Source organism: Vipera ursinii (genome assembly GCF_947247035.1).
Source record: "Vipera ursinii genome assembly, chromosome: 2".
Lineage (NCBI taxonomy): Eukaryota > Metazoa > Chordata > Lepidosauria > Squamata > Viperidae > Vipera > Vipera ursinii.
The window spans coordinates 126,665,719-126,682,114 of record NC_139513.1 but is presented as its reverse complement, the minus strand read 5'-3'; the positions used below and the strand labels follow the sequence as shown (position 1 = coordinate 126,682,114).

The window sequence follows — 16,396 nt, the reverse complement described above, 5'->3', positions numbered from 1 at the left end:
CATATTCAAGGCAATTTTTCAACCTGAGCAACCAGTTAAAAAAAAAACACCAGGTGGCTCCAGAGAGTACTTTGATTAGTACTTGAATGTAATACCTAATCTATACATTATACCTAAACATTCCTCCTTCCTGGAAGGCAGTAGGGTTGCTGTTTCATGTGGAGTCAGTAACTACAATGCAAGGCATCACTGTGCAGAAGCCATGCTGTTACAGAGAGAGGGAATATAACAACAGGAATCACAGGAACAAACGAGATGAATCAGAGTAGCAATATGACACAGGAAACAAATACAATAGAGATGAATGATAGAGCTGCATATAAGATAAACATAACACCCATAACATCTTTCCCTTTTCATGTTAACCAAACAACATTATGAAATTTTGGATGAGAACCAGTAAGAACACTTTCTATAGGTTGAGTCTGTTGGGTGGTTGTGAACGTCTGGCCATTTTTGTACTAACAGTTTCTCCAACCTCGCTGAGGTTGTTGGGCTCTTCTTACCACTTATTGGGACGTTCCACATTTGACTGTCAGGTATACCGGATCACTCAGGACTGTTATTAGCACTGGTCTGTGGCATCAGTACTGTGCATTCCCTATTGCCAGTGGGTCAGTGTGGCCCAGGTGACTCATGTCTGTCCACTGGATATGAAGTCAGGCTGCAAGTCAGGCTGCTCAGCCACACACAGATCCATACAATTGCGATGGTAGAGTTCCACCAGTGTCCACTAGATAGGAGCTTGGTGCCACCCATTGTAAACAGATACCCATTTTCCAGCGACTTGTTCGATCTCCAGGCAGCATTTTCTTACAGACTCGTTCCCCAATATGCAATTCTGGCAAATCTCTGGCTGATTTGTCATATCTTGCCTTGAATACTTGTCTCTCAAGCTGTAACCTTTCTAGGACATCTTATATCACAAAGGGCTCAGATACTGAAGTAATATTTGCTTCATACTTCAGCTTCATACTTGTCCAGTTGCATTTTGACCAGCAGCTTAATGGCTATTGGCATATCACACTGTACTGGTGAAATGGCAGGATCAAGTTCAAAGTGTACCTCTCCTGGAACAGATACTATGGGGCCCTCAAAAACCTTATTGTAGACTTGGAAGATTTGCTGTTTTCTCCGTGGCCTCGCCAAGGATTTTGAGGGGTGAATTTCGACATTATGTAACTCAGCCGGCATGGTGAACTGCATCAAACCCAGATGCTCACATGTTGATCCAGACATTAGTGGTTTCTGATCGGCTTCCACAATCTCATATTCAACTTTGTGGATACCCACACGTATGCTGAATTCTGTTTGGAAAAGTCCCAATAATTCCATTACTTCTCCTGAATATAACTTCAGTTTGGTGCTACTAGGCTGAAGAGGTATCTCAGGTGCCAGTTTCATTTTGTCCTTTAACGTCATATGTTGCACCCGAGTCCAGCTGGCAGGGCTGAATTATATTGTTGAATCTGAAATTTACGAACAATTTTTTCCCTTTAAAGCAACAATGCATTCTTTTGTGTAAACCACATTGTGCACCATAAGGATCTGACATTTGCTCAGTTGGGTGCAGCTTCCTCGCTTCCATTTTACCTGAGACACACTTGTGCAAAATGATTTGGCCTCCCACATGCTCTGCAGGTTTTCCCATATGCAGGATACTGCTCTTTCTGTTGTACATGCACGCTGTCACAGTACTTGCATGATACTGGGTTGCTCCCAGTCAAGTTGTGTAGTAGATGAATTTTGTGTTGATGCTTGTGCTCGTGGTTCTTCATGCTTAGCTGTTGTTGGGAGGCTGCATTGACACTGCCAATCTATTTATCCTGCTCCAAGGTTCTCAGATGTTTATCTTTAAGCTCTGCCGTACGACATATCTCAATTGCAGCTTGTAAGCTTAAATCACATTCTCTCAAAAGGCGGAAACGTGTGCTTTCACTAGTGATACCCAGAACTATTTTATCACAAATAAGTTCGTCTCTCAGAGCACCATCACAGCTTGCAGCTTTTTCTCTTAGCTGTGTGACAAAACTGCCTATTGGTCACCTTCTCCTTGCTTACAGCGGCCAAATATATATCTCTCACATATGACATTTTTAGAGGATCCGAAAAAGACTTCTAAGGCATCTAGAATGGCTTTAGTATCACTCTTTTGCTCCTCTGTAAGGGTTAAATTATGCTTTTAAACATGGAGGCATTCTCTGCTCATAAGTCTTCTCAGCATGGCCGCCTGCACTGCTGCTGGTTTGTCAGTTAAGCTTGTGGCTAGGAAGTAATCCTCAAACTTTGCTCTGAAGTTGGCCCAGTTACTGCTGCAATCTCCACTCACCCTCATTGCCTCAGGCAGGGGTATGCTGTTAGCAGCTGCCATGATGCTGTCTTTCTTGCTTCAAATGCTCAGCTTCCAAGTCAGGGCTGCAAGTGCTAGACTGGCATGCATCAAATATGTGGACACAGTGCAGATTCAGATGCTTCTGGCACCATGTTTCATGTGGAGTCAGTAAATACAATACAAGGCCTCACTGAGCATAAGCTATGTTGTGACAGAGAGAGGGAATACAACAATAGGATAGGAAATGCATCACAGGAACAATAGAGATGAATCATAGAGGAGCAATATGACACAGGAAAAAAATTCAATAGAGATGAACGATAGAGCTGCATATAAGGTAAACGTAACACCCATAGCAAATACCTGATCTATACATTATACCTGAAAGTTCCTCCTTCCTGGAGGGCAGTAAGGTTGGAGGCCTCCCGGAGCACCCACTCCTTCACATGGAAAGAATTCTCTTCCTGTTTCTTCAAAAGGCAAGTAAGACGGCTCTTTGTAATCTTCAGGAAGGTGCCTGAAAAGACAACAACAGGACAGCCTAATTTTTATTTTTATAAAAATTTTACAGCCACTTTTTAGGAATATATTTCAAAGAACATGAAAGAAATGACTGATGGGTAATTCAGATTTTGGATCTAAATTAATGTTTCCTGGTCTTTTGCTTGATGACCCTACATAAAATCATAGATTTGCTTCCATAAGAAGAGCTACATGACTTACAAACTTGGGCATTTCCCTCAATAATTTAAGATTATTTAAGAATTGTTTGCAGTCTACACACCCACTGTGAGAAGTATCGGTTTATTCCTTTTCTGTTTTCTATTCTTTAACTACTTAGTGATGCCACTTATTTCACCACTATTAATGGTATGCTATAAAGGTAGGCTATAAATAAAGGTATGCTATAAATAAATACCAGGCATGGGGAAGAAGAGTCATTATGCAGCTGTGAATAAGACTGAAACCCTTCTCCTTTTGCAGGATTCCTCTATTCTATAGGATTCCTATACATTCACTTTCTCTCACCCTAGACTGGGAAATAAAATGATTGATCTACCAATTCACATTCAACAAGGGTGTAGATTATGGTCCATAATTTTTAATGAAGAAGCATCATCCTATAGTGGATTGATTCAGGCTAACAACAATCTGCTTCATCAACACATACACAAACACACACACACACTTACTTGACACTTCCAAATAACTGTAGGAGGAAGGCAAGCTCTCATCTTTTGATTTTCTATGGGGGTCTAGTCAAACACAGTCACAAACAGAGCAAATACATTCTAAGAATTATAAAACAGAAACTGATCCTTTATTTTATCCCTTATTGTACATTCAGTATCCTGAGCATTCATATAATATAGCATGAGGAACTTGCATTAAAATATCTTTCACTTTAACAAAAGACCATGCTCCTTCTGGACACATTTGTATTATATACCTTCCTCAGATAGGAGGCTAAGAAGAATTTCAATTCTCTTAGCGCTACGACCAGCTTCCTCATTTTGGTCTCTTAGCATGCCGACAGCACTTTGAACACAACTCCTCAAAAGAACGGTAGTATCCAACACCTGAGACTTTCCAGACACAGAAGAAGAAAAAAAACATTAGTTTCATTTTTGATGTGTGCTGTTGTGCCTACAGTAAAAAAAATGGCAATAAGCATTATCTTATCTTATCACCTTAAAAACCTATTAGTATATCTTGAAACATGTACAGTAATCTCCTCTATGGTTATCAGATCCCTTGAGATGTGAATGAGCATCTGATTAAACTGAGCTGGACAGCCTTTTGATAGTTGAATTGAGCGTCACATTTGAAAAGTATGAGATAATAATTCAAGTGTCCAGCAGGACCATTATGTTTCCCTTCCCTGCGGGAGGATTCCTAGAAATTTTCTTTGGTATTTGGTTTATTGTTTTCTCTATGCTGTATTTTACTAGGAGTTACATGTCAAGTTTTTCCCCCAACTAACAGTGGGAAACAGTGCTTTTTATCAGCAGAAAAGTTCTAAGTGCAAAAGAGCCTTTTCAAGTTGAAAAAGGGTATTCCAAGCTTGAAACAGGGCCATTTGGTGTCCAGGACATTTCTCTTATGGTCAGACCAACATTTTATCACAACCACTGGGATCAGAACAATCGTTTCAATTGTTTTACATAGCACTACTTTTACTTTTCCACTATACAAGAGGAGGAAATTACATCAGCCTTTTTTTCATCAACTTTTTCACAAAAAAACAAAAAACCAGAGTTTGAGGGCCAGATAAGGCTCTGGTGCTCTAAGATGCCCACTTCTGGATTCACCCAAATGCCTGGGAGCACAAAGGAGAAACAATCACCCAGGTATCGAAAAAGAAAAAGATCTTGCCTGGATAAACACCTTAGTAAAATAAAAACAATGCAGCACTAGGAACTAGGGAGGTAGGCAGCCAGGTATAGAAAGTTCAATTTCTAGAGAAAACAGATACAAAAGAACACCTTTGCATAACTGAAAGGGCATACGTTATTGCCCATCTATATAATCTTCTGAAACAGTAGCTAACAGAGCTATCATAAAGATCACAAATAGTGATCCCTATGGAGTGATCACAAATTAAGAATTATATCCGATCTTTATGCATGTTACTCAAATAGGGCAATGTGTGAATCATCCCAAGACTAGAACAGATAGCTAATCATAAGTATCTAGATACAAATATGTGAAAAACATGTGTTATGTTATTTCTATAATCAATTTCACTGAACAAAAAAAGCAAGTTGTTACAAAGAAGAACATCATTGGCCCTGAGATCAAATTGAATGAGTGAGGCATATTAAGACTTACAAGTATTTCTGGTTTGGATATTGGTGATGCCCCCACTTCCATTTCCTCTATTTCTTCTTCTTCCTCTGTCCCTGCAGCTACAAAGATAAAGTAAGTCTCGTACAGGAATGCTACCTGACTGTAAAAACGATGATGGGAATTACTACAAACTGTTGGAATTAAGCACTACATAAGCATGTAGTTGGAACTTACTTTCAGGATTCTCTGCAGACTCTCCCATATTTTCAGAAAACAGCTGGCTGACGGTGATGCTTCGGAGGGATGTTATATTCAAGACCATGTCCTTGGAGGTTCTTAGATCATCAATATGCACAGACTGCCACAGCCCTGAAAACAACAGATGAGATGTCACAGCTATTACCTGTATTCCATAATATTCGTTTCTGAGGAAAACCACTTAACCTTAACGCAGGGAAGGGCAGGATAATACAATAATGTATCTCTTACCACATAACAGCAAGGGCCTTCATTCAATTAACGTGTGGATATTGTGTATAAAATTTAAGTTAAATACGTCCTTTCATTTTGGCCAATCATATGTCTCAGGGAAAATGACAGGATATTGGGAAACCAACAAATAAGTTAGCTTCCAAAGAAATCATGGAGAAGTCAGGGGGAAAAATATTACAAAAGTCTGAAGGAGTATACTATTTTTATTACAGGTAATCCTCGATTTACAACAGTTCATTTAGTGACCATTCAAAGTTACAATGGCACTGAAAAAAAATAACATGACCATTTTTCACAGCTATGACCGTTGCAGCATCCCCATGGTCATGTGATTTATATTCAGATGCTTGGCAACTGGCATGTATTTATGACAGTTGCAGTGTCCCAGGGTCATGTGATCATATTTTCCGACGTTTTGACAAGCGAAGTCAATGGGGATACCACATTCACTTAACAACCCTGTTATTAATTTAACAGCTGCAGTTATTCACTTAACAGATGTGGTAAGAAAAGTCATAAAGTGGGGACAACTCACTTAACACATTTCTCACTGAGCGACAATTGTGGTCATAAGTTGAGGACTACTTGTATAGCTTTATATTTCTATTAAGAAAAAAAGATGGGAAAATAGATTTTGCATTTATAGCAACATGAAGTAGAAGACCTCTCCAAAATTAAGAGATGTTTTATATAGAGAGCCAGTTTGGTCCAGTGATTAAGATACCAGGTTAGAAAACAGGAAACCATGAATTCTAATGCCGCCTTTAGGCTTGAAAGTCAGCTGGGTGACTTTGGGCCAGTCACTCTCTCTCTCACCCTGTCTCACCTCAGGGTTGTTGTTGTGGGGAAAAATAGGAGGAAAAGGGTGTTTGGGGTATGCTCACTGCCTTGAGTTATTTGTAAAAATAATAAAGGGGAGATATAAATAAATAAAAATATTCAAATAATATTTTCCCATGTCAAAGTATTTAACTTCAACAAAATCCTGATATTTCTTAAACCACATGTATGATTTTTGTCTTAAAATACAAGCCGAAGAACAAAAGGCAATGGACATAAGGATGTGATGGACTTACACTTCCTTATTTTTTCTGTGTTGTTTTCTTTGACTTTTTTGATGGTCCTTTGGCCATAAAAAATTGATTTGAGTTGGCTTTCCTTCAAGCCAAGGGTGTCAAACTCAGTTTCATTGAGGGCCACATCAGCATTGTGGTTGCCCTCAGGGGGGGCGGGTGGGGGGGGCCAGGGTGGGTGTGGCCTACTGGGTGGGCGTGGCTGGAGTGCGTATGGCCTACTGGGTGGGCATCGCCAGCTCTACATCATTGGCATCAAGGGTGCCTATGGGGGCCTGGGCAGGAGTGGGACAGATCTGGGGGACTCTGGCAGAAGGAGAGTCTCTGGGCCAGGGCCAAGGCAGCAAGGGCCATTCCCTCACTGTTTCCAGGATGGCTTCGGGGGCCACATGAAACCACTTTGCAGGACACATCTGGCCCCCGGGCCTTGTGTTTGACATGTCTGCTTTAAGCCTTCTTTTATTCGTTTCGTACATACTGCATAACTTCATTTATCCCAAAAGGGAATAGCATAATGGATATGTAAATATTTATGGCTGAACAAACTTGAGGAATATGCACTAACAGTATATATCCTGAACAGAAATATGACTAAATTTAAGCAAGAATGTTTCCCTATACCGCCTGAACTCCATACATTTATGTTGTTTTTTTTAGTGGACTGAGATCCAATAATGACAGTAGGGATTTACTTTTTCTTTTGTAATTCAGGAAACTCGGAATTGGAGGAGTAAAGTTAACTGCATTAAACTTATTTAATAGCATATAGTTTTCATGTTTCCCAATTACATATAGCAAGAAACCAAATCAGTTTTCAGCAATTTTTGTCACCAAGGTTTTGTGATCTTTTCTGACGGTGCATTGTGGACAACCAAAAAGGGGTTTGGCAACCTATAGGCTGAGGGTCCCATCCTGATTTATTTCAGAGCTATCTTGACAATGAACACAATCAGTACTGTAAAAAAGGTAAAGGTAAAGGTTCCTCCGCACATGCGTGCTAGTCGTTTCGAACTCTAGGGGCCGGTGCTCATCTCCGTTTCAAAGCCGAAGAGCCAGCGCTTGTCCAAGGACGTCTCCGTGGTCATGTGGCTGGCATGACTAGACGCCAAAGGCGCACGGAACGCTGCTACCTTCCCACCGTAGTGGTCCCTATTTTTCTACTTGCATTTTTACATGCTTTCGAACTGCTAGGTTGGCAGAAGCTGGGATGAGTAACAGGCGCTCACTCCGTTATGCGACACTCGGGATTCGACCCGCCAAACTGCTGACCTTCTGATCGACAAGCTCAGCGTAAGTAATAAAAGGAATCTCTATGTAATAAATAACATATAGAAATGAAACGAGCTTCATACCTTGATGCACTTACAGAGCTGCTCAAAATATTTTTCTAACAATGTGGGGAAAAACAGCTGTATTTATGAATGATACACAAGAAAATTTTCTTGCACAGAAATGACATAACATTTTCATCTTATTTGTAGCCCTAGATTAGAAGCACATCTCTTTCTATACTGCAGTAATTCGTAAATCACATTGCTGGGACCATTTGTGAGAGGAAGCAGGAAGCAACCCTGATGCCATAGCATCCCCTTGAATAAACCTCCAGCTTCCTTGTTCTTTAAGCCAACCTACCTCCGTGAAATCCTATATAGGAACTTCCTCCTTCAATTCGTGACAGCTTAGTGATGAAAATTACAAACACCCTGGCTTGATTCTTCTGTATTTTGTTGACTTCATTAACAGTTGAATACCTGCAAGGAAAGAGAAATAGGCATCATTCTTTTGTGAAGTTAAAGTAAAGTCTCTATATTCACCTGCCCGACAGCTCCTATTATTTCAAGAGAGATCAAGTTTATTTCCCCACCTCATTCTGATGTATGATAAATAGGTGGAGATAGTTCTCCATGAAATTAGAATATTGGCCTGGAGTATTTATTGGACTATGTAAAAATCTATGAACTTGGCTGGCTTATAATTACGGTTAAATAAACATATCACAGCAACTATTAATTGATTATATGCTCAGTATTGCTTATCTAATAGTCTTGCCTAACAGGTAACTTACCTGGCTGAGGCAATGAGCTGGGCACTGAGCGATCCATTTTCAAAGTCAGTCTGAATAATAAGGATTTTACTCCCATCTGCCCTCACAGCAAAAAAATTCCTGAGAAAATACAGAAATGAGCTTCACTTTGTTGCAGAAAGAACGGATCACTCGCATCCAGACCTTGATTTATTTAAAACAAGGTCACCTCACCAAACACTCCAGCAGTTTGAACAGGAACATAACTTCATTGCAATCCTCCAATTTACATTTTACAATTCAATTATAAAACTCCTCTTATCATATGAAATTTATTCTATTAATCATTTATTTTATGACAAGCACTTTTATGTCACTTCAAAAAAAGAAATATAAAGAAACATACAAATCTACGTTATTCTGCAACCATTGTGGATGATGAAAACTCACTGAATATCCTTTAAAAACGAGTACTCCGTGTCAAATTGTTGCAAGAACAAAACTTTCAGGCTGTCTGAATCACGCTGCAATTCTGCCTTCAAAATCTCTGTGTCTGCTGCAGTCAGGAGCCTGGAGAAGGTTGTGATCTGTAACAGGTAAGACAGCAGGTTTTTCTGTCAAATATGAACAAAGTTTTCACAGGATGGTCATGCAGTCTCTTGTTTTTTTATTATCCAAGTAGAAATATTTTCTTCCCTTCCTTTCTCCTACGCATACAGGTGACTCTCGTTTAGAGACCACAATTGGGAACAGCAACTTGGTTGTTAAGTGAAGCAATTGCTAAGTGAAATCTTGACTTTGCTTATGAGCTTATTTCAGCTTTCATTGGCTTTACACACCTATGAAAATCATAAATGTGAATATTCTTCATCACCATCATAATTAAATGAGGCAGTCATTTAACAATGGCTACCAGTATAGGCTTTGGGACTTGGCATAAAATCGGAAAGGATCTGAGTGACACTATCAATTAGCTGGTTACAAAAAGATCAGGTAACTTCTAATCATTTTAGTTTAGAAATTTTATTTATTAACATTTTATTTATTTATTATCTAAATTTGTATAGCAAATTCCTTTGTTCTATTACTCAGAAATAATCCTGAACTAGTCCTTCGTTTGTTCCAAGGAAAGCTATGCTCTACTTCAAACATTCCAGACTCTTACATTGAAAGAAAAACACTGGTTTCTCAGCATTTCTGCTACATATGGACATGCTAGGAAAACATTCTGAAGACAAAGTCTTATTTCAATTTGCTCAGCTAGAGTCTTCTTGAATCTTGGGATTCTGACCAGAAAGTGCATTTCTAACATCCTAAATATTTCCTGCATGTATTTTTCATTTCAAAACATTTAGTACTGTGGAAAATAACTGGAAGTAGTGAAGAAATTTAAAAATAAAAATATATATGCTTTTAGTATTATCATGTAATCATATTTTATATTTTATAATAATCATTTTATAATCAATTGCCTGAGTAGATGCTTTGAGTATATGGGGAAAAATACAAGCCTCAAGTGGAGGAGGGGGAGAACAGGAGTTACCATGGGGCCCAGTGTGAGTCACCATCTAGGAGTTGTTTTTAAGTACCCTCTGGTGCCTGGTACCCCTGGCAGGTGTAGAAAATGGGAGACATCTCTCCTCTAGAATTGATAGTAGGGGAGGGATCTTATTAGTATAATGTAAGCAAACAGGGGCAGGGATAATGTATTCTGTTTAGGCGCTTCTGATAGATTGTAACCTCCAAAGCCTAAGCCAATGGGGCCATGGGGGAGGGAATGGGGCATCACGATAGGATGTATAATAATATGTGATTTTGGAATTTGGGGTGTGGTTCAGTGCTTGGCTACATTGCATTGTTTGCCTTCCTTAATCCACCACACTTTCGAAACAGTTACTTTTTAGACTTTGTTGTGAAGTCTAATAACCTTCTTTTCTATTTGCAACTCAAACAGAGTAGATTTCAATTTGTGACTATTTTTGTATCTAACAGTATTCAGGGTATATCCAAACTATACAATAACACAGCAGCCATCCAAATTTGTGGAAAATAACAATTCACTAATATAAAGAAACCATAGCAAGCTTTGGGTACACGTAGTCCTAAAATTACAGCTGTAATGGAGCCTGCCCATCATGATCATAAGTCATGACGATTGTTAACAAATTGTACAATGCTTTTTGAGGCAGTCTTTAAGTGAATCCATGGTTAAGTGAATGCCATGGTCATTAAGCAAACCAATCGTTTGCTAGGGGCACATTTTTTGTGAAAAGTGTCAGATTTTGGTAAATCCATCATAAAATGTGGCCACATGATATGGAATGCTGCAACTAGCCGTAAATGCTGCTGTGTTGATAAATACATGAAGTTCTGGCATGTATTGGGGGGGAGGGGGAAACGACCATTGGACGTTCAAATCCAGTCACAAGTAGCCCCAAGGTATCCTTCCCTCAGCTAAACACACAAGCTTGAAGCTTTCTATATTAATATTATTGGAGTAGTTCTATGATTACATCAGAAGAAGCCATTTTCTACAACCTATTAAACAACAAAGATTGCCCTGTGAGTACAGATGATAGTATTAATCATCATCTCAATAGCCTAGACTTAGTAAAAAGTATTACTTTTCCCCATGCTGTTATTTTTATCGAGATAGACCAAAATCTTGAAAACTGTTTGCATCTATAATCTCCAAAACAAAATATAAAGTTACTAGCCCTAACTCCTAAGGATAATAGAAATGCATTCTAATTTAGAGCATTTCAAAATTGTCTTTAAACAACTCTTGTCGTATATCATGCCAGTTTTAAGAATTCATCATATTTATGAATATGAGAAAAAGGGGTACAGTGGGGGGGGGGGACAGGAAGAAAGACTTTAATTGCAGTTTACCTCAACAAACACCGTATGGCCTCCAGAGTCTGACCGAAGGCATCCATGCAAAAATTCGGCAAAGGAAGTGTGTTGCTGTTGCTGAAAGTATATCTCAGCCAAGTTTTCTCTTAAAAAGTCCAGTTTAGAGTCACCGAGACGGACTACAGAGTCTGGGGTGGCACAGTTCAAGAGGACCAGCTGGGCCTGCTCTTGCACTTTGTGCCTTAGCTGTTCAGGAAGAAGAGACCCTTTCAGGTTTTCGGTCACCTGTAGGACAACCGAAGCGCAAGAGTCTGAATGGTAGCCAATGAAAACATCAGAAGGCGTGTATGTTTGTTGACCCATAAGATATTTCTCAGTTTTAACTGCTACAAAGTCATCCACCCATTTCTTTAGGTCTTCCACAATGTTCATTTGCCACTTGTTCATTACGGTATTAATATCCAGATAGTGCTTTTCAAGCCGGTTAATCAGTGGGATGGGAAACTGCTTGTACACCACCTCTTTCTCCTCGATGACAATCAGTCGAAACTTGGGATGCACTCTGCATTTCACTCGATGGGTCCCCAAACCTAAGTCAACATATTTTTGACCAGCAAGTTGGACGTAATACTGATTGAGGGCATCATAGAGGCTCTCATAAAGGTTTTGTAGGTTGAGAAGAACAACCATCTTCCCAGTCTCCATGCAAATTTTTACTCGGTTTATGTTCCTGCAAATCTGAGTGTATTCTTGATCTTTGGGAAAGCTGGAACCAAAAATAATTTCTGGTTGAGCATCTCTGAAGAAACGCTGTTGGAGAATCTGAAGCGCTGCATAATTTTCTGTTAATACTAGCAGATATCGGCATTCACCATCCTGGTAATCGCTATAAATGTTCTGCTCAACTAAATCAATTGTACTGATATCATTATAATTTTCATCTCCTCCTTCTGGAATCTTAGACATAAAAGTATCCAAGACTTCAGCACCTTCTTTGCCACTGAAATTTCGGAGAACTACCTCTGCTATTTTACTGGGACCTGGAATGCTATTAGAATTATTTGTCAAAGCAAAAAACATTTTTACAAGACTGTAATAGTCACGCAATCCAAAAAATGCCTTATTTTGTTTCTTACAAATGTCTTCATATGCGTTTGCAAAGATAGGAAAGAAACGCTCAACTCTTTGTAGCACAAAAGGTTCTGAAGAGCAAATACCTTTTGCGCTTTCTATGAGTTCATTTTTATTCAGGTCTCCACGAGATACAAAGATTCCTCGATTCATCTTAGCTGGATCTAGGGCCCAGTTAGATATCCCAACGAAGCCAACTTTTTTGTGAGGACGTGGATCATCATCAATGCAACCATCTTCTAAGAGAGGGTGAAGGGTCTTCAGAGGCATTTTGGGAGAGTCTTCTGCCAATCCAATTTCATCTAATACAACCACCGAAACATATTCACTAAGGTTTTTTTTTTCCTGGAAACGAGCACAGTGTTTGAAAGTATTTATGATCCCCTCAGGGGTTGAATGGGGGCTGCACTGAAAAGACACCAAATGGATCTGCTTAAGTTCCTTATAAAGGTCAGAATATGCTGCTTGACCCTGCATGGCATCAGCCACGATGGTCTTGGCAAGAGATTTTGAGCTGCCCGGCTTCCCAATAAGAAACAAAGGGATTTTAAGTTCAATGCAGATTACCATCATGAACACATTTTCCTTCAAAGCTAGGTTTTTTGCTATTCTTTCCCTCACAGGCACACCACTCAAAAAAAGATCCTGAACTAAGCTAATTTCTTCAAGAACTACTTTTTCATTATCATATGGTTCTGGAAATATTTCGCAGATTACTCTCCAGTATGCCTCTTTCTGTTCCAGGGAAGCATGGTAGCAAACAGCAACTGAAAGAATCAAAGACCAAATTATTCTGTCTCTCTGAATTACACTTTTAGGGGGATTACTTTCCAGATACTTCTCCAGATGTTCAATAAGATGTTCACTGTGGCCGTGAAACCATTTGAAGACTTCCACACAGCGTTCGACATCTCTGAGGCTGATAAAGCTGCATTCGTCTTTCTGCTTTCTCATGTAGGTCTGTGACTCAAAAAGCACCTCAATAATCATTTGGATCTCATTAGCGGACATTTTGATCGACTTGGCAAGCTTTTGCACAATCTGTTCGATGCATAGTTTTTCAGTGATATTGTTCAATTGCCCAAAATCCCACACCAGAGGTATCATGCTTGGTGGGAGTGCATGGACATGGTAAACAAGCTGCCTAAGGGGAATGGAGCCAAGCTTTTCACTGGTGTCCTCTGCCTTGACACGATAACCCAGTCCAGCTGACTCCAAGCGTTGGATCATTTTTGGTGTGTGTTTGCGATAAGGATTGCATGCAGCTATGATCTGTAAACCTGAGCCGGGCAGTAAAGGCTGTCCTTCTATTGTGTGGTCACATAACACTTCCTTGATGCAGCTGACAGCTTCTGTGGTGTTGGCTTCATCAAAAAATAAAACTGTGTCAAACTGATAATTCAACTTATTGTCTTTTGCCATATCTTCAGCTTCCCTCACTTTAGCATAGATCGCATCTGCTGTGGTACCTCCATGAACTTTGACAAGCTTCATATTATCAGCATCTACACCAATCTTACGCAGTTCACACAGGTATTTTATAAGCCTGGTTTTTCCACAGCCAGTTTCTCCCATCAGGACAACAGGAATTCCACACCTAAATCTCATTTCAATGGCAAGCATTTTTAGTATATTGTCTGTTGTAAGTTCATAAGTTTCATCAGGATCAGTTGGCCCCTCAATCCCCAAGACCATGCAAAGTTTCTCAATTTTCTGATCTCTGGTCAATGCATCAAAATTAATATTGAATGGAACTTTTTGACGAACTAATCCCATGTACAGCTGAGGGGTCATGACATTTCTCTTGATAATATTGCCATTCAAAGGATTGATGGCATCAATCCTGCCATTGATATTGTGCTGGAGATGGAAGCCAATGAAAGTCATAGATACACGGTCCTCATTGAAGAATATGTATGGATGGGGTTCAGATTCCCACTTTTTCCGAAGCAAAAATGGAGCAAGAGCTTCCTCAGTAACCTCTCCAAAATCTTGCATTCCAGGGCTTTCATCAGAAATGTTAAGTGAAGGAGTTGCAAAATCTTTTGCCATTAAAATCATGAATTTGACCACAAAATTTTTAAAGCCCTGCAAAGTCTCCTGGACAAATTCAGCATTACAGAAAAGAGAGGTTTCACAATTTCTCAGTTGAAGATTAAGAAACCAAGCAAAGTTTCTAAGTTCTGACCAAGAAGGATCTATCACTCCACAGTAGATCAAGAACAGCTGTAGGCATTCTCCTGGAGTCCCTTCCACTGAGCCTTTTCTATATTGGAACACATCAAGATTTTCACCTCTGTTTTCTCTTATCAAATACTGGAATGGTCTCTGAAAAGCTTCACTAAAGAACATTGCTTGATCTACTCCAGGATCACTGCTGTCATGAAATAAATTCTGAATACCCTTGTCCAGTACTTCTTTAGGAGATCTGCAAGTTACTTGGGGTAATACATCAAGGAAACTATAGTTCAACCCTGGAGATTTCTGAAAAAAGACCAGAGGGAGAAAAGGAAGGAGTTATAATACAATCAAAAGGTTTTGAATTTATTCTCCTATTTCACAAGCTGTATTTTAATTTTGTACTATGGAAGTGGTTTGTCAATACTGCAGAATTGTAATTACTACGAACAGAATTATTTCTTTGCTACAAGAGATTATGGAAAAATCTCTTTAAGAGTCCATGGAAGAAAAAAATGTTCAGTCCCTTGCAGACAGTTTCACTTTAATCCCATGTAGGGAGATGTTTTTCCCTCTGTCCCTTGTAGTTTTTTTTTCCTTAAGACATTCCGTAGATACAACTAAGGGGAAATCCCTATTTTCTCCATTGTCTTACAGAAACCAGTTTAAAATTCTGCTCCAAAATACTAAAAACACAGCAAATATATATTCTATGCCTCTGGATGTACTTACAGATCCTCTTTGTTTTTTTGGTGAGGGGGACGGTTGCAGAATTTCTGCAACATAGAGGTGGCACTGTTTCCGGAGCCAAATTTTCCCATCTGTATCTTCCAGATACCGTAAGATGAAGAGCTTGAACAAAAATTCTGAAATGCCAGTCTGAACCTGGAAGAATACAGAAACATAAGGACCATACAAATAAACAGGGATGTTCCTCCTCTAGATATAAGAGTATCTTCTCACAAAAGGATGTATTGGATGAAAAGGGAAATCTCATCAATCAAAACTGTGACATACTCACAGAAGAAGTAATATCAAAATGCAGAATCATAGGCCGTTTCTGGGACTTTTGGTCCAGGAGTAGAAACAGAGAATTCAGGATTTTTCTTTCATTTACATGAGGATCAATCAGCCGAATAGTTCTTAAAGGAACTCTGTGTCCTTGCAGTTGCGCTTTCATTTTTTGATGCAGCCTCTTTATATAGAGAGATTTTCCTATCGTTTTTAACAAAAAAAAAGCATTTAAGATATTGACAGGAAAAATAAAAATAAAATAACTAATTCATTTGAGACTGAGAATTCACATACTGTAGTCTATACAAATGCCTAGCAACTAATATAGAGAATATAAGGAACATCAAAGAAAACCAATCCAGTTAAAAATAAAGATCAGAATAAATTAAATCTTTTTAAAATCCCCTTTGGTTCTTTTCAAAAGTAACTTTTCAAAAAGTAACCTAGGGTTTTCTGCTGAATCTAGCAGTATACTGCTGAAATACTGAATCTATCATTGTGGCCCCA

The 16,396-nt window shown here is 39.1% G+C and overlaps 1 protein-coding gene across 1 annotated transcript in view; it reads right to left on the bottom strand.

The window, feature by feature from the left end:
• LOC310635988 (E3 ubiquitin-protein ligase RNF213-like) overlaps window positions 1-16,396 on the bottom strand; it is an 88,607-nt gene that overhangs the window by 47,056 nt on the left and 25,155 nt on the right. Inside the window, exons 10-19 of the mRNA XM_083355413.1 lie at window positions 15,897-16,090; window positions 15,608-15,760; window positions 11,603-15,181; window positions 9,161-9,297; window positions 8,753-8,851; window positions 8,320-8,438; window positions 5,357-5,491; window positions 5,165-5,241; window positions 3,783-3,918; window positions 2,714-2,849 (exon numbers count right to left, since the gene is read on the bottom strand). Coding sequence (XP_083211539.1) covers window positions 2,714-2,849; window positions 3,783-3,918; window positions 5,165-5,241; window positions 5,357-5,491; window positions 8,320-8,438; window positions 8,753-8,851; window positions 9,161-9,297; window positions 11,603-15,181; window positions 15,608-15,760; window positions 15,897-16,090 — 4,765 coding nt within the window. The remainder of the gene's footprint in view (window positions 1-2,713; window positions 2,850-3,782; window positions 3,919-5,164; window positions 5,242-5,356; window positions 5,492-8,319; window positions 8,439-8,752; window positions 8,852-9,160; window positions 9,298-11,602; window positions 15,182-15,607; window positions 15,761-15,896; window positions 16,091-16,396) is intronic.